Source organism: Pundamilia nyererei, unplaced genomic scaffold (genome assembly GCF_000239375.1).
Source record: "Pundamilia nyererei isolate P.nyererei 1_Seehausen unplaced genomic scaffold, PunNye1.0 scaffold00005, whole genome shotgun sequence".
Taxonomy (NCBI): domain Eukaryota; kingdom Metazoa; phylum Chordata; class Actinopteri; order Cichliformes; family Cichlidae; genus Pundamilia; species Pundamilia nyererei.
The window spans coordinates 3,662,716-3,687,916 of NW_005187406.1; the positions used below are offsets into that span (position 1 = coordinate 3,662,716).

A 25,201-nucleotide genomic window follows, 5' to 3' on the forward strand; every position below is an offset into this window, starting at 1 on the left:
TTTTTTTTTTTTTTTTAACCACACACCAGCGCTGCCGGAGAAACATGGTGCTGATGTTAAACTCTTAAAAACTTTTTGAAGATTAGAAACACCCCACAAGTGTTTTTTAGATGATTTTAAGAAATGGTATTCATCTGAATTATGCTACTGATGCTGACTGAAAACAAGGGGGATTTTAAAATCAAAGGCACGTTTGGCTTTTTGTTGTTATAATTAACTACGTTAATATCTTTCCTTCTTTGAAGCTTGCAATATTGACTTTTTGACTGAGTGAAAACAGATTTGTTTCCTTGTATAAATCAAAAACATGTCCACCAAATGTGTTTTTCTCCATCCAAGAAAACAATAAATCTCATATTTTGCTTTAATTTGATGCGACTACAGACTGAACAACTTGGCAGGTGTTGGTGAGAAAACGTCAGATGAGCCATTTCCCTTTGACTCAGAGACAACCTGGATCTAAATAATAAGCAATAATAAGTGTGAATATGCATGTTATTTCAACAGTGTCATAACCTTTTTCTTTAAATTGCCAGTTTTAATATTTCTTTTGAAGAAATTCAAAGATTAATCCATTTGTTCGCTTAATGACAGCACAGAAAATCTAAATATTTTCAGCCATCAATCATCAGTGATGCATCTGTGGTGCTCCTAAGGTTCAAATTTTGGTCCCTTCTTGTTCTCTAGTTCTTCTATGCTTCCACTAAGACTATACACATTTCTCCTGTGACCTGTAGTACTCTTTTTCTATCTAGATTATTTGGTGATCAGCCTGGTTTGGAGAGATCAGCATCTTTTGGTTCTCAAAGGACCCCAAAAAATTTTTTTTTTAAAGTTTCCGGAGTGACATCTCTTTATGTTATGACCAGGTCCCCCGACCAAAACAAAAAACCATCAGCATCAGAATGAGACAAGTCACTTATTTGTGAGAAGCATTTTTCTTTTTGTGCTTTACATAGGACATGAATGTTTGATCTTGTAAAACAATATGCATAACTTAATAAAAATACTAGTTTGTGAAACTGGAGCAGTGATACAAATGAAACCCTCTTGCAGCCTTAAACAGAAGGACTGTCCTTCCTCTGGGACGGATAATCTGAATAATGCATCAGACTTACTGTGACTGATTCAATAAGACACTGTTGCATAGTTATCACTGTGTTAGAGAACACGCAGTCTTTCAGCTAGGAACAGTGGAGATGACTTTAGCATGGAAAACTGCATGATTCATACTGGACAGCTAAGATTCAAACTCATCAAATATACATTCAGCATCCACAGGTTCGGTTCATGAGTTCCAGTTGTGATAAAAGCTTCTGTTTTCTCAAGGGGTTATTGCTCTGTGACTCGACAGACTGATGGTTCACACTTGCTACAGATGTCACTTATTAGAACAGCTGGCACAGCAGGTGATCTTGTTTTTTGCCAGTTTAAGAACACCTCACTGCATTCACTGATTCACTCGGTATCATTTCTAAGTGTTTGTTTTTCTGCCCCTCACATTTCATCAGGCTCGGCACAAAAAAGGCAGCCCCCCCCCCGTGGTTAAATGGAAGAATGATCTATTGAGACGTCAGTCACTGGTCCGTCATTCTGCGTCATCCACAGGTTTTTAGAATATGTGATGGTCCAGGCAGAAGCACAATCGAATAGCTGTCCATTCATGTCTTTAAAGGAAGACGTTCCCTTTCTTCTCACCACTGCATGTGTGGGGGCTGTGCGTGGCCGTGACTCTTATCTCTGTACTCCGTGTGCAGCAACTTTCTGGCCTGTGACGAGTCCTGACCCTCCAGCCAGTCCTGATAGAGGGTGTGCAGGGTAGGGTTGAATTCTGGGAGCCGGACTGGAAGGCTGCTGTAGATCTCCTCCATCTGGTTGACCAAGGCTTTGTCCAGCCGGCCTGCACCTCCCTCACTCTCAGCCTGACCGCGGCCGCTCAAGCACCCTGAAGGGAAACATAGGAGGAAAGTTAAGGGTCACAAATCTTAAAGAGCTGGCAGCAGCATGTCTGAGCTCATGGGCCGTGATGGGCGTTACCTCCGGGGCAGGACAGCACCTCCACCAGCTGATAAGGCACACGTCCCTTTCTCATACGGTGAACCAGAGTCTGGATGTTCCTGAAACCATAGACAGCAGCAAACTGCAGAAGTGTTTCACCATCCCGCTCTAGTGTCACTTCCTGGAAGTCCCGATTCCTGTAAAGTCACCAGCAAAGGGATGATACACATAATCAAAGAAAAGTGATCTTTAACTGATCCATCCACTGCCGTGTTTTAAAAACCCACATCACACTGCTAAGCTGATTAAACTGGTTTTTCACCTTTACACAGACAAAGTAGCAGCTCTTAAGTACAGACTGACGCAGCAATGTGGGGAGTGTAGGATCACAGGGTCAGTCTTAGTTCAAAGTTAGCTCACAGTGAAGTTGGTGTGACAACAAATTTTGTATTGCTCATTGTTAATAATTGAATTGAAAGGAAATTAAAAGCAGCAGATGTGCATAAAGTTGACAATGAAGGAGGAAAGAAAACACTTTCCGCGCATCTGTTGATGCGCCAAACATACAAACAACCACAGTAATGTCATAATTTCACATTAACAGATGGACAAATGGATTAAAACCCTAACCCCATCTCCAGAATGACACAACCGTGAGGTATTAGAACACAACTATGCCGACTGGGCCGTCTCTCACCTGAGGGTCTTATATGTGATCTCCTGGACGTCCACACCAAAGAGTTCTTTAGCAGCGTGTTTGAACACGTGTTCCAGGAAACCTTCAGAGCCTCTGCCGTCATGTCTCACCAGCGCCACGTCTCCACCGTCTCCCAGCCTACAGTCACAGTCAAAGCTGCATTGACACAGGCTCAGAGGTTGTATCCAGTCACGTAAACATTACACATCAAAGTACAATTTATTAACACTCCAACTACATAGCACTGACGTCATCGTTTACATTATTAAAAACAATGCTCTCAGCTACTCACACTTGGTCCAGTGGAACTGAGTCCAGCTCCTCCACCGACACCTTCCTCTGCTCCATCAGGTAATAAATCTGCCCTGGAACATGAAACATGACTCTTACTTTGACAGTGCTCTCTTTCATTATCAACTACAACACTCACTGGCCACTTTATTAGCTACACCTGTTTAAAGGCTTATGTACAGATGGACAAGACGACCTGCTGAAGTTCAACGTGAGCATCTGAATGTGGGAGAAAGGTTCTTTAAGTAATTTAACTGCATTTTTGTTGATCTGAGTATTTCAGAAACTGCAGATTAAAGTTTTTCCACCCAACCATCTCTAGGTTTTAAAAGCTGGATAGTGTAGTGGTAAGACTACACACTTCTGGAGTGGTGGTCGCAAGTTCAGTTCCCACCTGGTATCCAGTAAGGGTCCTGTCACGGCACGGCTATGTCTGCAGCCTGTTCGCAGTTCAGGACACAAGCATTTCACTGCATGTTCACTATATGTTGAACTGTGTATGTGACAAATAAAATTTGTATTTGTAAAAAAGAAAACACAATGGCTTGTTCATGTGAGAGGAAAATGAACGGAATATTATGAGCTGACAAGAAGGCAACAGTAACTCGAATATGTCATTTTCTGCTGTGACATTCAGCTGGTTTGGCATAAACAACATGCTGCCCAGTATGAACTATTGCTGTTACTGGTGATATTTTCTTGGCACACTTTGGACTGCAGCTGAGCACTGTTTAAAAACCACAGTACAGTTGCTCATCATATCCATGCCTTTATGACCAGTGTACCCATCATCTGATGGCTGTTTCCAGCAGGATAATGCACACAGTTGCACTGATGTCAAACTGGTTTCTTGAACATAACAATGAGTTCACTGTACTCAAATGACCTCCAACAGTCATCAGATCTTAATCCAGCAGAGCACCTGATGATGTGGTACATCATAGATGTGCAGCAGCTGTGTATCATACTAGTATGAACTGAAACCTCAGAGGAATGCCTCCAGCACTTTGTTGAATCTGTCCATCTATGCCACTAAGGCTTTTCTGAAGGTAAGTGGGGTTCAACCAAGTATTAGCATGGTATACCTAATAAAGTGGCCAGTGAGTGTACATTTTACAATGATACATGAAGTGATACTCTGGTTGAAACAAAGAAAGTGAAGAAGAGGAAACATGGTTGGTTGGTTGGTACATGCAGGTGCATCAAATGAGTGCGAGTGCAGATTTCTTTTTTAGCCACAGCTGCAGCTCTCCCACAGTTGCTCACTCTGACATGCTCTGTCATACTGGGGTCAGCTGCTCTTAATCTTAAATGGATCTAGAGACAAATGGCTGAATCTCAAGAAAACAAAAGAAACCAGATCAGCATCCTGCTGGCATAATTACAGTGATTATATTCGAGTATCCATTATGACCTTTCTGAAGAACATTATAGCTGTTTAAAGCAACTCTTGGAGGAAACCTTTTAAGGATATCAAGTAATTCAGCCTTTCCTCTGCACAAACAATCCTCAGGTTTCAGATACACCTCTAGACAGTAAATGTGTTCTGCTGAAACCAGAGAGAGGGGTCTAACAAACTCTAATATGGTTGCAAATATGGTCTTTTTAATAATCTTACCTGAGGTAAGTACACAGTCTACATCCCTGGTCTCCAGCATACTGTTGTAGAACTCTTCTCTGACAGCTTCTAGCTTTTTATCAAAGCAGGGAGCCACCACCACATGGTAGAGTTTCTCTGGACTCAACTTCTGCTAGTACAGAAAACACGACAAAGACATAATAAGAGAGATTCTCTCTCATAAAATACAGAACTCAGTCTGACATTAGCCTTGGATTGTTCAGGTTTGAGACAGTACAAACACTGACTCAGATGGAACGTGTGGTTTGGGACGACGTGACTACATTAGGTGATCAAATACTGAACATTTAGAACAGCCTTTTGGCTCACAGTGATTTTTACACGTTTGGTAAATTTACCTCTTTAATTTTACATTATTTTAAACTTTGGCTACATTTTTAAACATCATTTTAAAAAAAACAAAAAACAACCCACAACAGTTATTTTGAAGGATTTTAAGTATTCTTTTTAGTATAATTTAAAATGACAGTTATCATTAAAAAGAATTAAAAAAAAAAAATCGTAATGGCATAGATCCACTCTGTATGTGTTCTCACTGCACCTGAGAGTGGTGTAATCTGATACCCTTGGCACTACTATTGGCTGGATGCCACACACCCACTGCCCAAAGGTTGAAGCCCAGGAACATGTTGAACACAGCAAAATAACAAGAAAATGTAGCAATGGAGACAAGTGCCAGGGTCATCTGCCTGCATTGTTATGGCTTATTTTAGTAGGTCGCAAGTCATTTAAAAGGATGATCTTTGTATGTATAAATGAAGTTATATCTGGTTGTATTTACAAGTGCTACTGGCACTACTGAATATGCCAACAAAACATCCCAGCTAGCAATCATGAATAACTACGCATGTTCTTTTTAACCTTCTGCTTTTTCCTCAATGACAGTTTAATAAAAGAGCTTTAATGCAAGGTGTTACACATTTGTCGGGCTTCATTTCTGTTGCAGGATATTTTGGCTGAGCTGCTGTTAAGATTTTAGGAGCGGTTCATTAACATTAGTTCATTTGATGCATTCTTTTTCTGCATTTTGTGACAGCTTAAATTAGAGGTAATTTAACACAGGGCCTCAGAAGTGGTGAAACTTGTTTTGGTAAAGCACTTCCTGAACTACAACAAGTCCTAGCTCACATGTTGGGTGAGCAAAGTTCCCGGTCTTAACCTATTAGAGACTTTTCTAATAGAAAAAAGATTTAGAGCAGCATGAAGACCTTTTAGCCAATCAATGTTAGCCATCAGTCCCCATCAGGCTGATCACCTCTTACCTCCATTATATTTAACTCTTACGCCTATACAACAGATTAGTTTTCATTTATTTACCCTTCCTTATTTGTCGACAGACACTTAAGTGGTAGAAAGACCTCCAATTACCCTGAGACCTTTGACTGTGAGTTGTCACAGTGGATCAATGCTTACCTGCTGTTTAGAGAAGTAGTCTTTGACCAGACACCCCATGATCTGTTGGGGAGACCTGGCTGTGCAGATATGAGGAGTGACCAGGCTGCCCAGAACACGCTCTGAATAGCGGATCCACCCTGTAAACACACAATGTTAAAATAACCCTTAGCCTACTGTGCACGCGTGGCTCAGGGGGTTGGGAATCGCATCTGTAACCGCAAGGTCGCCGGTTCGATCCCTGGGCTCTCTGTCCTGGTCGTTGTGTCCTTGGGCAAGACACTTTACCCTACCACCTACTGGTGTTGGCCAGAGGGGCCGATGGCGCGATATGGCAGCCTCACTTCTGTCAGTCTGCCCCAGGGCAGTCTGACAGTCTGTGGCTACAACTGTAGCTGCCTCCACCAGTGAATGAATGTGAGAGTGAATGAATAGTGGCATTGTAAAGCGCTTTGGGTGCCTTGAAAAGCGCTATATAAATCCAATCCATTATTATTATGAATTGAAGTTTTTTATTTTAGAAACACACACCAAGAGATAAGAGGAAAAAAATCCACATAGTCCAATACATTTCTTTCATGATGATAAGCCGGCTTGCTATTTAATTACTGGTCGTTCCTCACCTGGAGGCGAGCAAAGCCCTCCTCCATGGCCAGTGTTAGACCCCACAGGATGAATACCTGGGTGTCTGCATGCACGTGTATAGCTGCAATTAAAGACCAAAAAAGTTCTAGCGTCCTATCTCTGATAAAGGGAGTGGTGCAGGAAGAGCTTCCTATCTTTCCCCAGCAGCTCTCTGCTATCTGCACCTCTAAAACCCCAGGTTCAGCACACGCACAAAAATTCACTCAAGAAAGAGCCCGGGGACTTGCAGAACAAAGAAATCTTAAAACTGAGGCAAACACCAGCACAGATGATAATCACACTGACAAACCAGTACAACGGGGTGGGGGTTTGAAAAAAAGAGGAGAAGAAGAAGCAGCAGTAAAGAGTGGGGGGAGTATGAGGAAGGCAAAGAAGAGAGGACGGTTTACCTGGACAGGAGGAGGTGAACATGGGCAGGGCGTGGGAGTCATGGTGCCTCCTGCGATATCGCTGAATAAACTCCTTTTGACTCTCTAGGATGCTGAAGCCAGCTGCCAGAGTGGTGTCAAACACATATTGCACTCCTGCAGGGAAAACCCAGAGTGACGAAGCAGAATGCACACAACAAACAGGGAAATGTTGAACATGTATGATAAACACCAGGGCGTACGGGTAATCCGTGCACACCTGCTTGCAGAAAGGTAAACTTAAGTCTGTTTAGCAGAAAAGTGGGAAGTACGGCCAAAAAAAAAAAAAAAAAAAAAGTAGTAGCTTTTTTAAAAATAACAAAACAAGCTAACAACAGAAAGAAACAAAAAGGAGAGAGTAGGAAACTTATGGTAAAGTCTACTTCGTATTTCATAAAAGAAAAAAAACTCAAATCACCGATGTGCTTGAGGAAGCCGCAGAGCTTGTGGGCCGCTTCAGCGATGTCCACACCGAACTTGACAGCAAAGAAAGGCAGAGACTGCGGACACACCGACGCCACCAGCACCTTGTGCTTCGACGCATCACACTTCTGACAGGGACAGAGGAAGGTGTTGTTTAGCAAGCGCAACAAGGCAGCGCAGAAACACTCCCTGGTTTCAGAGGACGTGTACCTTATTCAGCGCCAGAACTCGCTCCACTTCCTCCAGACCCTGCTGAGAAATCTTCAAGGTGTCCTCGTCTGACAGACAGCCGTCACAGGACAGGCATGCGCTCAACAAAAGCTGGGAGCCTTCATTCCCCTGAAAAAATTAGATTTTTTTCACCCCGACAACCTTTGAAGTGGGCTACGTTTTATCTTCCTGTACTGGTTATTACCTGCCTTAAGCCTACTATCTGCTAAAAGCATCTTAATCTGAATCATGCTGAAATAAAGAACTGTAACTTTTTAGACTTTATCCTCCCTGTGAACTTCAAACAGTCTGAAAGGATGCATGAAATGCACATGCATGAAAACTGCTTAACATGGGAACATGATGAGGACTGATTCATGTAGAGCAATTAATGACTAGAGTGCACTGGGTAAGCAGATACTACCTGCCCATTGACTTCTTCGCTTTCCTGGTTTGAGTTGGCCCCATCTTCGCTTTGCTTCTTATTGCACTGTGTGTAGAAAGATCATTAAACTCAGCTCAGAACTGAGAGCAAGAAAGAGGCAGTCAACCAACCCATTTATGAGACAGTGTAGTGCTACAGAGCCATCATCATACCTGTTTGGTGCAGTTCTCGCACTTCTCCTTGCGCTTGGCTATGTTGACCTCTGACATTTTCTTCAGCAGTTATATCTTTAAATTAAGAGAGACACACAGAGATTAACATCCCAGCTCCACACAGCCTAAAGTTTCCTGTAATGAAGGCAGAGGCGACTACTCTTTGCTGTTTAATTAACTCCACCTTCCACTGACTGCTTCCAGCGTCCTATCACAGGCGGGCGTTTTTATCATAAACAAAACAGCTTTATAATGGTGGGAAACTGAGTGCAAGCACAAGCTAGTCTTCTGTCATTACATCCCAAATTGCTCGGGTTAATTATATAAACAGAGTCAACAGAAACCGCCACGAAGTCCATTACGTCAGATTGCGTGCGCGTGAGGGGAAGCGCGAGAAGTATGGGCTGGAAGCTACCGTGCTATTAAAACCTATAGAGAGTTAGCTTGTTGTATAGAAACAGTCTTACTTTCATATGATACAAAAATACCTTTTAAAAAATCTAGTTTGGGGTGAATATATTTATATCTTTGAATAAGAATAGCCAAATCCTTAAGCATGCCTCACGTTAACAAGCTACCTGGTATGTTAGTTTTGCTGCCCTTAAATATACCACTTGAAAACACGCTATTTCGGTCCAGGCCTTTTTGGGGTTTCTACATTAATTCCTGTGTGGGACCGAAGCGTGCATGCTGGTTTAACGGCGCGGCAGACGCAGTGTAACGCTGCAAGGTCGAATTTTAAGGTAACTCACCGGACGATTTATTTCACTGCTCTTTCGGACAAAGACATGAGGAAAAAATGTAGAAGAGCAGCCAGTGCTAAAGAAGACTACATACAGGTGAACTCGACAGTTACTCAGCACCCTTCGTTTTCCGGTCAACTCGTCTGTGGACGGCGTCACCGCCACTGTTGGCCGCCAGGCTTGAACCTCTGCGGTTATTTCATAATACTCTAACTGCCGCTTACAAAAGCGACGAGACTCCTCTAGTGTCCAAGCCAGTCGTCCGACTCCATTGTGTACCCCGGCGACCTCTGAGCGCATGCGCAAACTGGGTACGAGTTGCTCCGGAAGCTCGTGTGTAGAAAGACGTCTTCTTACCTCACTTCACACTAAATTCAAATGTGATAGAAACAGCTTTGATAAAAACTCAGTTTAGGTATTTCTGAAAAGAAAACCTGTGTGGTTATTATCGAGTTATGAACGCCTTTTCAAATTGTTACTATGTTTGAAACATTTAAGTACGCAATCATATATACTACTTGCTTGCTTATGGTAGGCGTATGCAGGCAAATGTAATGTTTAAATGTAAAATTTAAAGTAAAAAAAACCTTTCTTTCTTTCTTTCTTACTTACTTTTTTCTTTCTTAAGCTTTTATTTTGAAGGCGTGATGAAGTAAAGCTCGCCCTGTTCCTGGAAGGAAGTGTTTCCCCTATGGGACTGTTTTGTTGCAATAATATGAATAGAACTTCCTTATAATTTCAGCGGTTGCGTTCCCTTGTACGCATTCTTCTTTCCTAAATCTACAAGGCAAAAATTTATAAGAAAAAAAGGCGATTTTAAGGTAAGCAATACCGATTTCATATTACTGTGTCTTTACCTGTTCTGCAGAGATTGTTGGTATACGTCACGCTGAGTGATCGTGGTCAGCAGCAGCAGCAGGGGCATCTTTCTTGTCTCGTGTTTTCAGATCCAGTTTAAAAAAAAACCCGTATGTCTGATCAGAAACATATATGGAACAAAAATGTAGATCAAGCCACGAGAACAGTTTGAGTTTTATTTTGCCATCACCCCTGTACAGCAGTACAGCAGCAGGTAGGTCTATGCCACTCAGAGGACTGAAACATGTTAAAACATCAATGTGTGACCATGAAACACATTTCATCTTTGATATTTCTTCAGTTAGAAAACAAACAAAAGATCCACTGCTTACAGCAACTTGTCTGGATTATTTTTGAGAAACCATCTTGGTTTATTTTGAGGTAATCCAAGCTTGTCTGATTTGCAAGGGAGGCTCTGGGGTAAAAAAGTGAAGACTTGGTCCCTATTGAATAGCTGTTACTTTGCTGTCTGGGCATTGTATTGAAGCAGAGCACGGGTCTGGTATAGCTCCTTTTGGGGTTTTGATTTGATTAATTTTAACTTAAAGATACGAAATATAAAAGCTGAAACTGAAAAAAAGTGCAGAAAATACATAGGGTGATTCACTAGTTGTTTACATTTCACTGAGCTCTGGCCCTATCAGATTTATTATAATGGCAATTTGAAAATGAACACAGACGTGAATGTTTTACAGTGGCTCTTTAAATTGAGTTCACTTAAAACAGTCCCTTCCTTTAAAGGAAAGGTCTGTGAAATTATGGAGTAAAGCAGGTTTTGCAAGTTTTTGCACTTTTCCCACTGTAAGAAATCAAAGGTTTTAGTGTTTCTAAACTGCTGGGTTCTTGTCTTTGTTTAGATGGGATACATGACAGTAGAAGACCAGAGCTCCACCCTGCTCCACCTAAAGAGATCCCCGGGGATCCGTTCGTGGTCTCTTCTTGTTGGTAAGTTTGTTTTTTGTGCAAATGTTGTTCCCATACTCAAATATGACATGCGCTCTCACACTTCAGTGATGGAATATTCCCTTGAACTGCTCCAAAACCATAAGCCTCTTATTTTCACTGCAGGTATAGCATCTGTTGGCTTAACAGCTGCATATTACAGCTCAGGTATGCAAGCTAAAATTTATATGATATGTCATCTTAACTTCCAACACTTGAGTACAGCTTTCTTTTCTTTCCTTGTGTTGCGTCGATCCCGCAGACAGCATCCCGTGGAAGCTCTTCTACGTGGCCGGCTGTCTGTTTGTGGCCATGCAGAACATGGAGGAATGGGAGGAGGCTGTGTTTGATAAAACCAAGAACCTGATTGAGCTTAAGACCTTCAGTTTATACACTTTAGTCCTGACTCTGTGGAGGAAGGGCCAAGAAAAAGGTGAGTAAAACCACAGAGGGGGCTGGTCACTACAGCTCCATTAGTGAGCTGAGAGGCCACAGTAATGGATCTTACCATTGTGTTTTTTCTCTCCATCTCCCAGTTGTGCTGGATCTGGACCAGCTGTGCGATATCTGCGTACAGGAGGAAAGGGTGCGTTATTTGGGAAAAGGTTATCTGCTGATGCTGAAGCTGGCTGCAGGCTTCTCCTACCCCCTCACTCAGAGTGCCACGCTCGGGGGACGCAGGTAGGTCACCGGCAGTTGACAGTTCAGCACAGGATCTGATTTAGTATGAAGTTGTTGCTAGATGAAAGATAAAATAGAGGTTTGATGTTCAGATTTTCAGTATATTAACCCCATAAAATTAAAACTTGCAGTTAATACATGTTTAGCTACCAGTTTATTAGAGGGCTCGTAGCTAAAACACAACAACTGTATAAGAGATCCTTCCTGCATTGATTTATTTTGTGGCCAATCTAGAGGCTAGAATTTATGTTGCTGTTAAACTGTGCTGACTTCTAAAGATAGATGTTTGTTATTCAGCCTGCCCTCATCAATAAATAAATCAATAGCTCTCTTACACAGTTCAAACAAAAACCAAAGAACACAGAATTGACTCCAAAACAGTTCTGTTAGATTTTAATTATTTTAGCTAGTAGATGTGTGTGCCAAGTGTTATATAAACATTAAATGAGTCGCCTGTCTTCACCGTTTAAATCAGTTCAAATCAGTTCAAATCAATTATATCTCTACAGCGCCAAATCACAACAATGGTCGCCTCAAGGCGCTTTATATTTTAAAGTAAAGACCCTATAATGACACTGAGAAAACCCCAACAATCATATGACCCCCTATGAGCAGGCACTTGACGACAGTGGGAAGGAAAAACTCCTTTATAACAGAAAGAAACCTGCAGCAGAACCAGGCTCAGCCATCTGCCACGTCCGGTTGGTGGTGAGGTGTGGGAGACAGGACAGAAAAGACACACTGTTTGCTTTCTGGTGTTCACTGTAAGATTGCTAACAGGAATTATTGTTGCATGCTAATTAGCTATCGAGATGTGATGGCTAATAATACCCTGCACAAAAAGTACCACAGCACTTTGATTACTACGATTTGAGATGAACATTTATTCATGAATACACTGTATTAATATTTGGATTTATTTGGATCTGTTTTCTGCACTCCGGTTACTCCTCAGTGATGTGGAGGCAGTGGCTGCTCTGCTCAAGCGCTTCCTGGCACTGGAGGAACTGCAGAAACGTCGGCAGCAGGAGTATGAGGCTGAGTACGGGGACGCAGAGGATGAAGATTCTCTAGACAATAGCACCGACTCAGATGAAGCAGACAAGCTGTGATCTGTCTGAAGTGTAGTGTTACTCTAATGTAAGGGAGATTTAATTAGGGGCAGTGCAGCAATGCAGAGCCATTACAGAGGGTGAGGTTTGTGCAAGGCCCTTAATATATAGCAAACTCTAAGCATGTGCATGCATGTGGAACAGCAGGGAAAATAACCCTTAGTTTCTACTTACAGTCTTCCTTGTTTGTATTTTTACTGGTAATACAACCATTCAGTTATATGTTGTCCTGCAAATGTTCACAATTTAGGAAATCTTGGAACAGACCTTTTTATTTCCCTTTTGTTACATTCTAAGTGGAGTCTTCTTTAAGCGAGTATTATTTCATCATCTTTGAGCTAATTACTGTTTGAGACCACACTTCAGATTACAGATTTCCCGTGCCTTCCTACTGAATTTGAGTGTTTGTGTATGCGAGCCTCAGGAAAGTGCTTTTCCCACAGTTTTCTGGACCACCCCGCTCATAATTGTCTTTTTGCGTGTTTATTTGAACCCAGTAGACAATCCAGATGAATGCATGTGTAAACTGTAATTGAGCATGAAGGATCTTCTGAGCTTAGTCAAGAGTGAATTATGTGTCAAATGCTTTGACGTCATGCTTGTCTATCTTGTAACCTTTACCTGTTGTTGTTGTTGTTTTTTTTTAAAGTGAACCAAAGACTGTATCTCAGGAAAAGACTTTTGTGCTTTTGTCAAACTTTGTCTCATTCCAAGTTCAAATGCGTGCTGCTTTAAGGGAATAAACACTTTGTTTTTTTTAAACTAGGGTTTGATTTTTATTGTCATTGTTACATGTAGCTCCATTTACATATAGCAGTTTACTCTCACATAAGCGTAGAACCCTATATAAAATCACTCCTTTGAACTTTGGTGCCAGTGTGTGGCAGAAATTAGGAAGGCTTTATGTGAATTAATCAGCAATGTCAAAGACAGAAAAGTGATTCTATGGCACCATCTCCTTCAAACAGGCTGCAACATCCTCTGTTATCCTCTGAAGAGGAGCTGTTACAGGGCTGACGTGTTCCTCTATCCACTCCTGGACTGTTGAATCTGGGTAGAGACTTGCCATCTCCTCTCTCACTGCCTCCACCTTCTGCTGTAATGTAGCCAAATACCTGCAACGTGACCGGAAGAGAGTTTAAAGCCATACAGACTAAGGTTAAGACTTATCACGATGCTAGCTCACAGGCTGAGCTAAGTGCTAAAACGATTTAAATAACTGTTCTATTCTGCACATGCTTAGCACATATAAATGGAACCACAAAATATGAGTTTCATGGCAGCACTTACTTACAGGGGCCCTTTTTAACTATAGCCCCAAAACAAGTAACTTGTTCAAATTCCAATTTTATTTGTCACGTACACAGTCATACACAGTACGATATGTAGTGAAATGATTGGACAACTGCTCGTGACCTAAAGAAAACAAAAAAAGGAAAAGGCTATGAATAAGATAGGAAATAAATATGAAAAATTAAAAAGGGTAAATTTAACTAGGAAAGAATAAGATAAAATATATAAATTAAAGTTGAAAATAAAATAACTGTACAACAAAATACACAATAGATGTAGAAGGTAGAGGTAAAACAAATTTTCTGTCTGTTTCCTTTGTGATTTCTGAAGAAGATATCAGTAAAGCAGATGTAGTTTCATCTCTAGGTTTTTCTCACAGAGCTGTAACTGCTGTAAAACATATTCGTTCTTGCATTAAGGACTTCAAGCCTATCTGGCACCACAGCAAGCTCCTTTTTGTACATGTTTTTCCCAACATCTGTTGCATTTATTATCAGGAAACTGGTGCCATTAAGCCAGTCCTGTTAGATTTTATGGGTAAAAGAGCATCATAAGGACATTAGAATTGCGTCACTTCATATCTTCTGAGCATCCCTTTGAGAATTTCAGGAAATAAAGACATTCTCTGTAGACTTACTCTGGTAACTAGTTACCTAGAAAGGTGTGTTGCTACCACTGTCACACGAAATCATGTCAGACATGATCCCTCTGTGGTTTATTGACAGCATAAAAGATGCTCCAAACTTCTGGGTCTGAAAAGTGAAGCTATTGTGAAGTGCCCTAAACCTGAATTCTTCTCATTGGTCACCATGGAGCGATCCCATTAGCTGCACAGAGTCTACGAAAAATCACTCTTGGCTCTGACCTCAGCATACATGTAGGATTACAAAGTGCTTGTTGGCCAAACAGGGTCACACTGCTTCTTCATTTTGGCTTAGCTTTTGTTAAATATCATGACACATATATCATATAGTTTAATTGAGGTTCTAGTTGCCTAATTTTAAGGATTTTTAAATATATCCTGTACATGCTGTACTTTCTTTTTACTATGACTGCATATTCTGTGTATTTTTAATTTTCCACATTTTGGTAAAACATAAGGAAGGTGTGCTCACAGGGATGCTTGGTTGTGAATCTGCATGGTGATTAGCGGGGTAACAGTTTTCCTCTGCCGCTGGTATGGGCTAAACCATCCTCTCACAAACCTGCAGAAACACAAGCATACAGTTAAATCTCTACACTGGAAAAAAATAACTCTCGACAAATCTCTAATAAAAATTTATTTGGCACCTGTTAGCTTCACATTTCTAAGTTATACATAGCGCTAATGTTAGCTTGTTAGCTAAAAGCGGGCTCTAACTAAAGTTAAATAAAAAAAAGATCAAACGAAGAATGAAAAAAATTGTAGTATAACCTTTAAAGCTAATTGTCCAAAACCTAAAATGTAAAAATGAAATTTGTTTTACGATGGCTTCATATTTAGACTTCATTTTATAAACTTAGCAGCATAGCTTACCTCACTGCTAACAGGTAGCCCGTGCACTATACCAAACACTATACCTAACATATCTGGCTGTCTTGTAGTAATTGCCAAAGTAGCAACACATATAAATATTTTTAATAACATTTTTAGAATGTTTTAAAATCTATCTAAAGACTTAATCCATTCCCACATCTCACTGAAACTGTTGTTCAATGGCGACATGACTGACTAAATTTTAGTTCATGTTCGCAGCACACAAATATCCTTAATAAAGTGGTACACTGTGCACAAATCGTAGATGCTAGCCTACAGACGTGAGGCTGAATTGGCATTCAATTCCATTTAAATGAAATGTTATGATCATTTCCCATAACTTACATGCTGTTTTCAAAAAATCTTATATCTTCTGAATTGAGGAGTGCATTGAGCTCCACGATTAACTCAGCCAGCCTCCTTCCTGGGAACACTGTGTCAGCTACACATGTCCTGAGGGCCATGGGGAATAAAATCCTGTTAGCTTGGAGATGCATACATAGATACAGTGATGGTGTTGATTATTACAACGGTGTTAAATCTCACATTCCCATGGTCTCCACCTCCACTGATGAGATCCCCAGCTTCCCGGTTACTTTGCTCTGGGCCTCAGCACTGAACTGTCCGTGAAGGAGAGTCTGGAGACAGACTGCTAGTGATGGAATAGCCACTGGGATCAGCTCACACAGCACTGACAGATGGTCATACCTGATGAAGGGTAAATGATGGCCCACATAAACATCTTATTTTCCTTTTACTCCGTGGAGAACGTCCTCTGCTTCTTACCTTTGCCAGCCTGTGATGGCAATACCCTTTATATTTACAGCAGGAGACAAAGAAGCAGCCACCTTCAGCCACTGCAGGTGATTATCCAGGTGTCTCTGCGTGCTGGTCACACAGGTGTAAACACTGGTGGAGCCTTTAAAGGAGCTGGCTGCCCAAAGATCTGCCATACCGGCACTACAGTACTTCTCCAGCAGAGACACTGAAAAACATAGTTTGAGAATATTCAGTGTTTATTCTACTTACAAATGTAACTTAATGAATAAAGCGGATATATAGGTTGAATTTTTCCCAAGTCTTTAAAATGTAAAAATGGCCATTCAGAATTTCAACTTAAATTAGTAAAACAAGCTCAGTCAATTTAAGATAACATGTTGAATCATCATTAGGTCACATATTTTTGGTTGTATTTACTCTTTTCATTTTTACCCCTCATTGATATCAAGTTCTTAAAGCTTCTGCATTTGAAAACATTCTGTACTAGCAAAAAGAAAACTTACAGAAGGTGAATTATTAGCCTGAAGTCAATAGTTTTGCAGTGCACTGTTTGATAATGTACATCTGTGTACTTTACCTACCAGTTTGGGACACATCCAGGTTTGGGGTGTAGTCCCACAACATAGGCTGGACGAGTCCCACTAAACCACTGGCTTCCATATGGATAAAAAAAAACAGTAATTAAGAATATTTTATCATAAATAAATACAAATCATTTATACTGTACAGTTTTAGCACAAGAGTCTGAAATGTTTTTTTGTACTAACTTTATTGCAAAGTGGTTTTAGACAGTATTTAGACCCGTACACGTACAAGAACTTCAAACTACCCTGAATATCACCTCACCTTTCAGTGTGTCCAGGCTCATGCCTCTCATCATATCATCCCACATTATGATGGTCATATGAGGCCACGCCTCCTTGACAGCCCTGGCCACCTTGGTCACATGACTTAAGAACAGTTGCTCCACTGTACGCCCAGGTGAAGCCAGCCACAACTTGGACTCCTCGCCCTCACCCAGCATGTACACCTTGAGGACGCGAAGACGAATGTAAGAGATTCAGTTATACAAAAACAACTGGTTCCCCCCTGAAGACCGACCCCTCACCTCATCTGCTCCAATGTGGAGCGTGCTGAGCCCCGGATGCAACTCCACTACCTGCCTCAGCATCTCCATCACCACCTTCACCCCCTCCTCTCTGTGGGGGTTCAGGGTTCCCACGCAGTGTGCCACCTCTCTTAGGTGCCACATGGATCGGTGCTTTAACACAAACTATGAAAGAGATGAGATGAGCGCAGGGGCGACACAGAACTCCCATCTTAAAATTGAGCCACATGCGACACACCTCACCTCCATGTGACCAAATGTCTGCACGAGTGGGATCACCTCCATCCCCTTGGATCTGGCGAATTCCTGCATAGACAGCACCTCATCTCGGCTGAAAGTACAGCACGCAAAAATCAGACAGTCTGATAAACCAAAGCATTTCTACAGCAAGTCTGCACTTAAAATATCTCTATTAAACACAGGGAGGGTTATGATTTTATTAGAGGATCTTTTATTGTGAAAAGAGATTAAAAATCCACACAAAGTGAAAACTATTTAAGAAGCACTAGATCCCCAAACTGCACCTGTAAGCAGGTTGTGCTGTTGCCTGGAGCAGCTTCAGCTCCCCATCATAAGGAAACACATCCTCATACTCCACCAGCAGGCCATCCACTCCCAGTTCAGAGAAGAGCTCGATCAGCTGAGGATGTTAGCACACATGGGGAACTAAAAAGTGACAGAGCAGTAAATACTGTTCATGTTGCAGCAAGACCCGAGTGGAAGCTTACCCTGTGCAGGTATTCAACTCGTGGAGGAGCACCTTTTAAGTCCAGGTGCACCACTTTCTTCCCTTTAGGCCAAGGTGGACAGCTCATTCTGCATGCATACACAGAGCCCCACTCACTTGTACACTTTAATCACAGATGAAATGTTAATATTGTGGCGTAAGCCCGTTCTCTTACTGTTTACTATCAAAATGATGATAACAGCCGAGCTAGCCTAGCTAAGTTGTTTTCGCAGCTATGCTCTGTAAGTGCAACTCAAAGAGACCCGAACGTGGTCCAATAGAAAAAAGGCTTTCCCTTCCCCGGAGCCAATAGGATTGGATTATACGGGGCAAGCAGGAAGTAGAGAGTTTCGGGAGCTTGTACAAGCTGTTGGCGGGGTGAGCGGTATGGTTTAGTGGAAGAAGGCAAGAGACTGCGGCCGTGTGTGACTGTATGCGTTTCTAAATGCTACGTAGTAGATGTTTTAAGGTGGAATGGCTCCAGTACGGCAAAGAAACGCGAAGGGTGCGAATGCAGCCGAGATAGAGAAGAAAATTAAAAGGTGAGCTTAAAAAAAACAAACAAAAAAACGTGCTAATGTGCTCACCTGTGCACAGCTGTACGGTGTGAAAGGGGAATGTGTGCCAGTCAGGTGCTGTCACCGTGTTTGACCGCGATGAAACGTCAGCTGGCTAAATGCTAAGCTAATGTTAAAATAACACAGGTATAGAGTGTTCAGGCGAACCAAATACTTATAAGTTGTGCTTTCCTGTACACAGTTTTCTCATAAGTGAATCAATAATATGCACATAATATTTGCATTTCACATAATTATGCAGTGACATATATTGACTGAGTATTAATGCCCGGTTCAACAATGATCCAGCCCAAACTAAAAACTTCATTAAGCATGTATTATATGTATATGTACACTGCATATATGCTGCTTAAAAATAAACTAAGGAACACTTTGAAAACACATCACAACTCACTGGGGGGAAAAAATCATGTCATAACACTGATATGGACTGGGTAATGTGTTAGGAGTGAAAGGATGCCAGCTGTTTGATAGAAATGAAAATGATCAACCTACAGAGATCAAAGAAACCCCAAAAAATCTAAGTGGGGAAAAAACGCAGCAGGCTAGTTCACTTTGACAAAATTTCATTGCAGGAACACAAAATAGTACTCAGTAGTTTGTGTGGCCCCCCATGCGCTTGTATGCATGCCTGACATGGTCCTAATGACATGATGAATTGTAACCTGGGAGATCTCGTTCCACATCTGGACCAGGGCATCGCTGAGCTCCTGCACAATCTGAGGTGTGAACTGGCAGCAAGGTTTGGACCGAAGATAACGTCCCAGAGGTGTTCTACTGGATTTAGATCAATAGACCTAAATCCCTCCATGGATTTTCCTCCCCAGACTGTCACTGACCCACCGGTCATTCTGAAAAACATTACAGGCAACGTAATGTTTTCCACGGCTTCACCAGAGTCTTTCATGGGCTCTGGGGGAACCTGCTCTCATCTGTGGGTTAAGGACCTTCTATGGCTCTGTCTAGAGTTCCTACCTGTCTCCATGCAATTTCCTTCATGCTCTTGAAGCTGTGTGGAATGCAAAACTAGTAAAAAAAAAAAAAACAGCCAGAAAAGATAAGATGGGGAAAAATGTCAGTGGCCTCTACCTGTAAAACCTGTGGTTCCTCTAATGAACCAGTTGTAACTAATTAACTGTTCAATATCCCAGAATTTTGATGTTATTAGTGTTATTTAGTTTCCACTGATAGATTTCACTACTTCAACTATTTGTTCATCAATTTAAGGCGGTTTTTCATTTATAGCCACATAATTATGTATTTCACTGTTATTTCAAGCTAATATTTCTTTAGCCATGACATTTAATGAAGAATGTCATTTGTTTTGAATTTGCTATGCAGTTTCTGTGCATTAGAAATGGAAACAAGTATGAAACAATACAATCTTGGATTTTCCTATCATACACACAAATGTGGGAATCTTTTTAGAAGTCAAATAATTACTCAGTACATCCCTCTAACTGTTGCCTGAGAGAGAAATGGCTTTAGTTCATCTAAACATGTTATGGAAGTTCTCTCAGAATTCAACTTCAGCTAATTATCTGGAGCTTTTCTCTGTCTTGGTCAGAGGTAATGCGCTGAGGCAGGGATCGTCATGGCGGGGGTCCCGTTTGCTTGTGGCCTTGCTGCTGGTCGCTTTGTCTGCATGTGGGGCGGCAACGTGGCTGTACATGACCTCTTTGGACAGTGACGTCACAGAAACTCTGGTCAGCCAAGGGGAGCTGGTCGCACCTCAGCCCAGAGTCTACAGCGTCCAGTGCTCTGAAGACTATGACAACTACAAACGCTACCCAGGTAAGGCTCCTGTTCTTACTGCATAATGTCAGCTAATCAGCTGACACTCCTGTGCTGAGTAAACATGGCAGGGTTAATGAATAACATTTTAATCCAGCAGCACATTTTTGGCTTTAAAATCAAACTGGAACTGTTATTAGTTTTTCACAATTGCTTTTTTTAATTTGTCAAATGGTTTGATTTTAAAGTTTCCTCCACTAGATGGCAGCATAGTACAGTATCTCTTGCACATCTCTTTACAAGGCTCTACAAAGCTACAGTGCGTAAGGTGAAACCCCAAATTTATGTACTTGTACCCAAATATGCTAATTGCGTCCATCGGTGTGTTTGTGGTTTGTATCGCTGCATCTGTGCTCAGGCCTTTATCACGGTAAAAAGAATACAGCTAAGAGTCAACATCCCCCTGTTTTGGAATGAGTGGCAGACTTTTTGGAAATCTGCTGCTGCTTGGATTGTGAGTAATGTGGCAATAAGTGATTTCTTTTATTACTTATAGCACTGATCACTCTATTAAAAAAGAATCTATTATGCTTTTTCTTTATTTTCTGGCATATATCTACTGTTATATGATGAAGTTAAAAACTTTTGTCAACACGTAAGTAATCCCTGTAAGCGAAAACTCGAAATGCTCCGTTTTAGAAAGTTTTTTTTGTTTTCTTTTACATTTTTCTTTGTATGATGTCAGTGGAAATCTGAGCTATTCTAGTTTTTATTTTGACTTTCTTTTTAATTCAGTTTAGCTTCTAGAGTGGATTTTCTAGTTTCACTTCAGTATTTATTGTTGTAACCCTGCTGCTTGGGCAGGCAGAGGACACCTAAGTTTGTGAAGAGGATAGCTGGAGAACGAGGTGACGGAAGAGCTTCAAATTGATACCAAGTTCGAATCTCAGCGACCTCAAGGTCAGAGGTCAAGTTTTGAGGGGTAGTACTGGCAGTTGCTAGTATTTTTATGGTGTTAAGTTTTAGTTTAGGTTTTATTATTAGTTTCAGTATTGTTTTTAAAAAAAAAAGATTATTCTTCGTAGGGATGAGGAGGAGGAGCCTGATAATGTTTAATCTATTCTAGCAAAATAGTCAATCTAGCTGCTAAGCATTTCAGCAAATCAAATATCTTGACGGCAAATAATTCTGTCTGTTATTCCAAGAGTTCAAAGACTTTCTATACATTTGCATTTTTTTTAAACAAACAATATTAAATAAAATGACAAAAGTCCATCTAACCTCATTAGGCAGTGCTCCGTTCTATCACTAAGGGTTTAGCAGTCATAGTCCAGGTTTCTTTGTGATATATATTACTGTCTTAATGATATACACTCAAACTGGGAGATACAGAGCCTGCTGTCCTGTCCAGTTGTGTACTAAAGTGGTACTGTACTGGTGTGTTGTAGAACAGAAGTTGAGCATATCATGTGCCACTTTTGAAGAACTGTTAATAATCTGCATTCCCAGAAGTCATGGATAATTGATCGAGGCTTGCATCTGTATTTGTTCTCTCTAAAACATGAGGGCTGCCCACAGCTCAAACTGTGCCTCTCCAGTGCCTAAAGATAATGAAGTGAGAAGCTTTAAGCAAGAAATTATACCAGTCAAGAATCTGGAAGTAAGACTGGACATGTTTTGGCAGTACTGCTTTTATTATTACCCACTTTCCCTGTCTACTGACAATTATTTTTATGCTCCTGTTGTTTTTGAAAACCTCTCCTGGCCGTCCTCTCCTCAGGATGCACCCCTCAGAAGTGTGGCCGTGCTGTCACAGATGGCGTGGTGACGAGGGAGGAGGCTCAGACACTCAGGAGGTAAACAATGTCATTCTGAGAGCGCTGGGTCTCATTTCCCTCCCTTCCCTGCTACCTTTGTGCTTTTCTCCTTCATCATCTTCTGTGTTTTGCGGTGCAGCTGAATTATTCTCTGTGCTTTTGTCTCTGGCACACAGGCTGGCTGAGAGGGGGCTGGCTCTGGCTGGGTCAGAGGGAGGAGTGAGTATATCCCCAAATAATGCTGTTGGAATAACATGACAGTGAAGCAGGGATAACCCGGCTATCTCTGAGACAGCAAGCTTTCAACAAGTGCATTTATACAGGATTAAATGGGTGGTTCGTGTTTTTAATACTAATAAAGCATGAAATATATTAACAAACAGCCTTTGAAATTAAAACTAACATGAGAAATATGGACGTCACTCCAAAACATCCACTCCCACCTTGTTTACTCAGCTTGAGTGTTGATTGTACGTTGCATTAGAGTTTTTGTATCATGGCTGGTATATTTTTATAGCCAGTTTGATATTTACACATGTGTCCTATAACTTGTAATGAGAGTGCATTCATGTGCAGTGTTGTGAAATTCATCCTATCGTGGTAAAGTTTCATTTTATAGACATTTCAGTCTCTTTATAGATACAGAAGTATTAGAGGAAGATGACAGAATCATTTTTTTATTAGTAGTGACAGAAACTTTACCCAGTTAGTAAGATGGGATCCTCTCATACTGTCATGTTGAAACTGATCTTATCTTATCTTATCTTATCTTATCTTATCTTATCTTATCTTATCTTATCTTATCTTATCTATCTTATTTAGAAAGAGGGACAATGCATATTAATGAACATTTTAACAAATGCAAATGATTATAGCCTATACCCTTAATTTCCATCTGCAGACCCTCTGGCAGGTTGGTGTTACACACAAGTTAGTAAAAACATACAGATACACTATTTACAGACAAAAAGGACAAAAACAGTGATGACATCATATTAGAACAAACAATGACAAGAAGAGTGGACAGCAGAGGACAATATAGAGAACAATAATGGAAACAAGAAAAATGTAAACATTTGTTTTAAGAGACACATTTTTCTTTCTTTTGCCAGGAAAATGAGAACTGGGCACACGTGCAAATATAGATGGAAATGCAGTTTATAAGGCAAAAACAATTCTTTAAAGCTTAAAAGTCAGTATTTGTTTGACTGCTTTATTGTGGGTTTTGTGGCAAAGCAGCAATCTGCAGAGGGTAAGCTTTAATACAACAAGGTAAATGAGCACTGAGGGTGACTATGAGCCATCTCCCTTCAACTTTGTATTCTACGTCAAAATGATCCCACACTGTTCAGATGATTAATGTATGCATTTGTCTACATCCATCTGGGAGTGTGAGCAGAGCTTTTGAATAACCCATCCGTCTTTAAAAAAAAGAAAAAGCTGACAGGGGAACAGAAGGAAATCCAGCTGTTCTTTTGTTTTTTCTTTAAATAAAAAAATAATTGAATCTGTCATGGGCTGTGTGATATGTAAATGACTCGGTATGTAATGGCTTCTTTTGAGAAAGTCTAAACAGTTTTCTTAAACACCCGGGCACTGTAGTTTTTAGAAAACTAATTGGTATGTGGCACATTTATTAGGAATTAGTGTCTGATGAAGTTTTATCAGCAGTTCTAGTAAGCCTGTTCAACAACAGGAATGTGTATGTGCTGTAGTTATTACATCTGTGTTTTTGTTGGATGTGAATGAAATAATACTCCAGTATGAACCTAGAAAGCACCACTGCTGTAATGGGCCCTCTCAGCACTTGAGGGCAGGCTTGAGCAATAACTAGAGCTTTGGCTCTTTTGCTGTGGAAGATGAAACTGGGACTGCCTGGATGTTCCGGGCACTCTCCAGTAATGCTTTCCGCTCCCCCCAGGCCTGGTCCACAGCCAATAAAGGAGCTGTTTATGGAGTGTTAAGACACTCACATGAACCGAGGGGAAGCCACAGAGAGACTTCTTTGAAAATGACTTATTTTCAGATCAGTGTCCCCGAGGAGTTGATAAGCAATAACAAGTAAAGGGCAGAGGGAGAACGCCACAAAAAGGCCACTGAGGGATCAGTGTTGACCCTTGAAACGGTCACTATGTCATGCTTGTACCAGTGCACATCAACACTTTGGAATTATTTGTTCAGCTGACTTGTTTTTTGTTGTTATTTGCACACATTCCAGTTTTTTTGTTTGTACCCTGCAGGCCTCCATACTGGACCTGCACTCTGGAGCCTTGTCGATGGGAAAACAGTTTGTTAACATATACAGGTGGGAAAGTACATCAGTTTTTTTATTTGTTCTTCTATAGATCGACACAGAAACTGTGTAAAAAAACATAGACTGTTCGTTTTTATGAATGGGGAAACTATCCATAGAGGCCAAACTGTGTTACATACCAGGCTGAAAACATTTTAACATGCTGATTTATGGGGACTGACTCCGTTTTGGAACTGCAGATTTTGGCGCTTCTGCATTGGCTTCATTTTACAGCCCTAGACACTCGTTACTTATGTCTACAAGGTTTTTCCAGTTTGTTCCCCAGCAGGAACCGCCTACAACATCATGTGCAGAAATCTAGTCGTACTATCGAGTTGACAATCAATCTTAATGATGACGGACTCTGTGAGCTGAACTCTCCAGGTTCAGCAACCCGCACGAATCTCATTCATCAGCGCTGGTACAATCAGTTTTCTGCCTCAGTTTCCTTCCGTCGCTCTCTAGTCACATAGCGCAGGTGGCTGACACGAGATCCTCAGGGACCATCTGGCTGACTTTAATCAGGAAACAGTGACGGTGGTACTCCCAGCTCACTTCCCACCCGGTTAGCCTCCCCTCCGCTGGGGACTTCCTCATGCGAAACAGTCAGATGTTCAGAATCTGTTGCGTTTGGACGGTTGGGTGGGAATACCTGTCTGGATAATGGTGCACTGTGCTGTGAAATATTAATTTCTCCTAACAGATCCCATCTCCTCTGCT

At 41.2% G+C, this 25,201-nt stretch overlaps 4 protein-coding genes across 9 annotated transcripts in view; 2 read left to right on the forward strand and 2 right to left on the reverse strand.

The window, feature by feature from the left end:
- Positions 1 to 319: 319 nt before the first annotated feature.
- Positions 320 to 9,917, reverse strand: narf (nuclear prelamin A recognition factor). 4 transcript variants are annotated; one of them, XM_005721832.2, is made up of 12 exons: positions 9,900 to 9,917; positions 8,300 to 8,374; positions 8,127 to 8,192; positions 7,703 to 7,831; positions 7,488 to 7,620; positions 7,052 to 7,186; positions 6,039 to 6,157; positions 4,605 to 4,737; positions 2,988 to 3,060; positions 2,696 to 2,833; positions 2,038 to 2,195; positions 320 to 1,945 (listed from the first exon to the last, which is right to left on the reverse strand). In XM_005721832.2, the coding sequence occupies exons 2-12, from the start codon at positions 8,354 to 8,356 to the stop codon at positions 1,695 to 1,697; spliced, it is 1,392 nt and encodes a 463-aa protein (XP_005721889.1). In that variant the 5' UTR covers positions 8,357 to 8,374; positions 9,900 to 9,917; the 3' UTR covers positions 320 to 1,694. The 4 variants fall into 4 exon arrangements, with proteins under 4 accessions (XP_005721889.1, XP_005721888.1, XP_005721890.1 ...); XM_005721831.2 differs by lacking the exon at positions 9,900 to 9,917 and adding an exon at positions 9,137 to 9,362; XM_005721833.2 differs by lacking the exon at positions 9,900 to 9,917 and adding an exon at positions 9,052 to 9,362 and having other exon boundaries at positions 4,605 to 4,734.
- On the forward strand, positions 8,811 to 12,643 carry cybc1 (cytochrome b-245 chaperone 1). Of its 2 annotated transcripts, none has more exons than XM_005721829.2 (6): positions 8,811 to 9,042; positions 10,758 to 10,845; positions 10,969 to 11,010; positions 11,105 to 11,275; positions 11,379 to 11,523; positions 12,479 to 12,643. In XM_005721829.2, exons 2-6 carry the CDS (start codon positions 10,758 to 10,760, stop codon positions 12,633 to 12,635), a joined length of 603 nt encoding a protein of 200 aa, XP_005721886.1. In that variant the 5' UTR covers positions 8,811 to 9,042; the 3' UTR covers positions 12,636 to 12,643. The 2 variants fall into 2 exon arrangements, with proteins under 2 accessions (XP_005721886.1, XP_005721885.1); XM_005721828.2 differs by lacking the exon at positions 8,811 to 9,042 and adding an exon at positions 9,714 to 9,863.
- A 923-nt stretch (positions 12,644 to 13,566) lies between these two features.
- hexd (hexosaminidase d) lies at positions 13,567 to 18,707 on the reverse strand. 2 transcript variants are annotated; one of them, XM_005721836.2, is made up of 12 exons: positions 18,647 to 18,707; positions 18,061 to 18,148; positions 17,857 to 17,972; positions 17,576 to 17,663; positions 17,333 to 17,497; positions 17,071 to 17,254; positions 16,806 to 16,877; positions 16,231 to 16,429; positions 15,991 to 16,152; positions 15,790 to 15,897; positions 15,044 to 15,133; positions 13,567 to 13,750 (listed from the first exon to the last, which is right to left on the reverse strand). In XM_005721836.2, the coding sequence occupies exons 2-12, from the start codon at positions 18,145 to 18,147 to the stop codon at positions 13,579 to 13,581; spliced, it is 1,443 nt and encodes a 480-aa protein (XP_005721893.1). In that variant the 5' UTR covers position 18,148; positions 18,647 to 18,707; the 3' UTR covers positions 13,567 to 13,578. The 2 variants fall into 2 exon arrangements, with proteins under 2 accessions (XP_005721893.1, XP_005721892.1); XM_005721835.2 differs by lacking the exon at positions 18,647 to 18,707 and having other exon boundaries at positions 18,061 to 18,323.
- Positions 18,407 to 25,201, forward strand: part of ogfod3 (2-oxoglutarate and iron dependent oxygenase domain containing 3) — a 31,237-nt gene continuing 24,442 nt past the window's right edge. The window contains exons 1-5 of the mRNA XM_005721834.2: positions 18,407 to 18,601; positions 20,205 to 20,431; positions 22,152 to 22,227; positions 22,365 to 22,407; positions 24,429 to 24,493. Coding sequence (XP_005721891.2) covers positions 18,534 to 18,601; positions 20,205 to 20,431; positions 22,152 to 22,227; positions 22,365 to 22,407; positions 24,429 to 24,493 — 479 coding nt within the window. The 5' untranslated portion in view covers positions 18,407 to 18,533. The remainder of the gene's footprint in view (positions 18,602 to 20,204; positions 20,432 to 22,151; positions 22,228 to 22,364; positions 22,408 to 24,428; positions 24,494 to 25,201) is intronic.

What these genes read in the sequence shown, in the direction of transcription:
- narf (XM_005721832.2), bottom strand. Translation starts at nt 8,356, where the DNA reads ATGTCAGAGGTCAACATAGCCAAGCGCAAGGAGAAGTGCGAGAACTGC. An exon ending in ACTACTTCTCTAAACAGCAG is followed by an intron (nt 4,738 to 6,038) that starts GTAAGCATTGAT and finishes TTTCTGTACTAG; the next exon opens with CAGAAGTTGAGTCCAGAGAA. An exon ending in TCAGTTCCACTGGACCAAGT is followed by an intron (nt 2,834 to 2,987) that starts GTGAGTAGCTGA and finishes CTGTGACTGTAG; the next exon opens with GCTGGGAGACGGTGGAGACG.
- cybc1 (XM_005721829.2), top strand. Translation starts at nt 10,758, where the DNA reads ATGGGATACATGACAGTAGAAGACCAGAGCTCCACCCTGCTCCACCTA. An exon ending in AGCTGCATATTACAGCTCAG is followed by an intron (nt 11,011 to 11,104) that starts GTATGCAAGCTA and finishes TCGATCCCGCAG; the next exon opens with ACAGCATCCCGTGGAAGCTC. An exon ending in GAGGAAGGGCCAAGAAAAAG is followed by an intron (nt 11,276 to 11,378) that starts GTGAGTAAAACC and finishes TCCATCTCCCAG; the next exon opens with TTGTGCTGGATCTGGACCAG.
- hexd (XM_005721836.2), bottom strand. Translation starts at nt 18,147, where the DNA reads ATGAGCTGTCCACCTTGGCCTAAAGGGAAGAAAGTGGTGCACCTGGAC. An exon ending in GAGCCTGGACACACTGAAAG is followed by an intron (nt 16,878 to 17,070) that starts GTGAGGTGATAT and finishes TCCATATGGAAG; the next exon opens with CCAGTGGTTTAGTGGGACTC. An exon ending in CCTGGATGTGTCCCAAACTG is followed by an intron (nt 16,430 to 16,805) that starts GTAGGTAAAGTA and finishes TATGTTTTTCAG; the next exon opens with TGTCTCTGCTGGAGAAGTAC.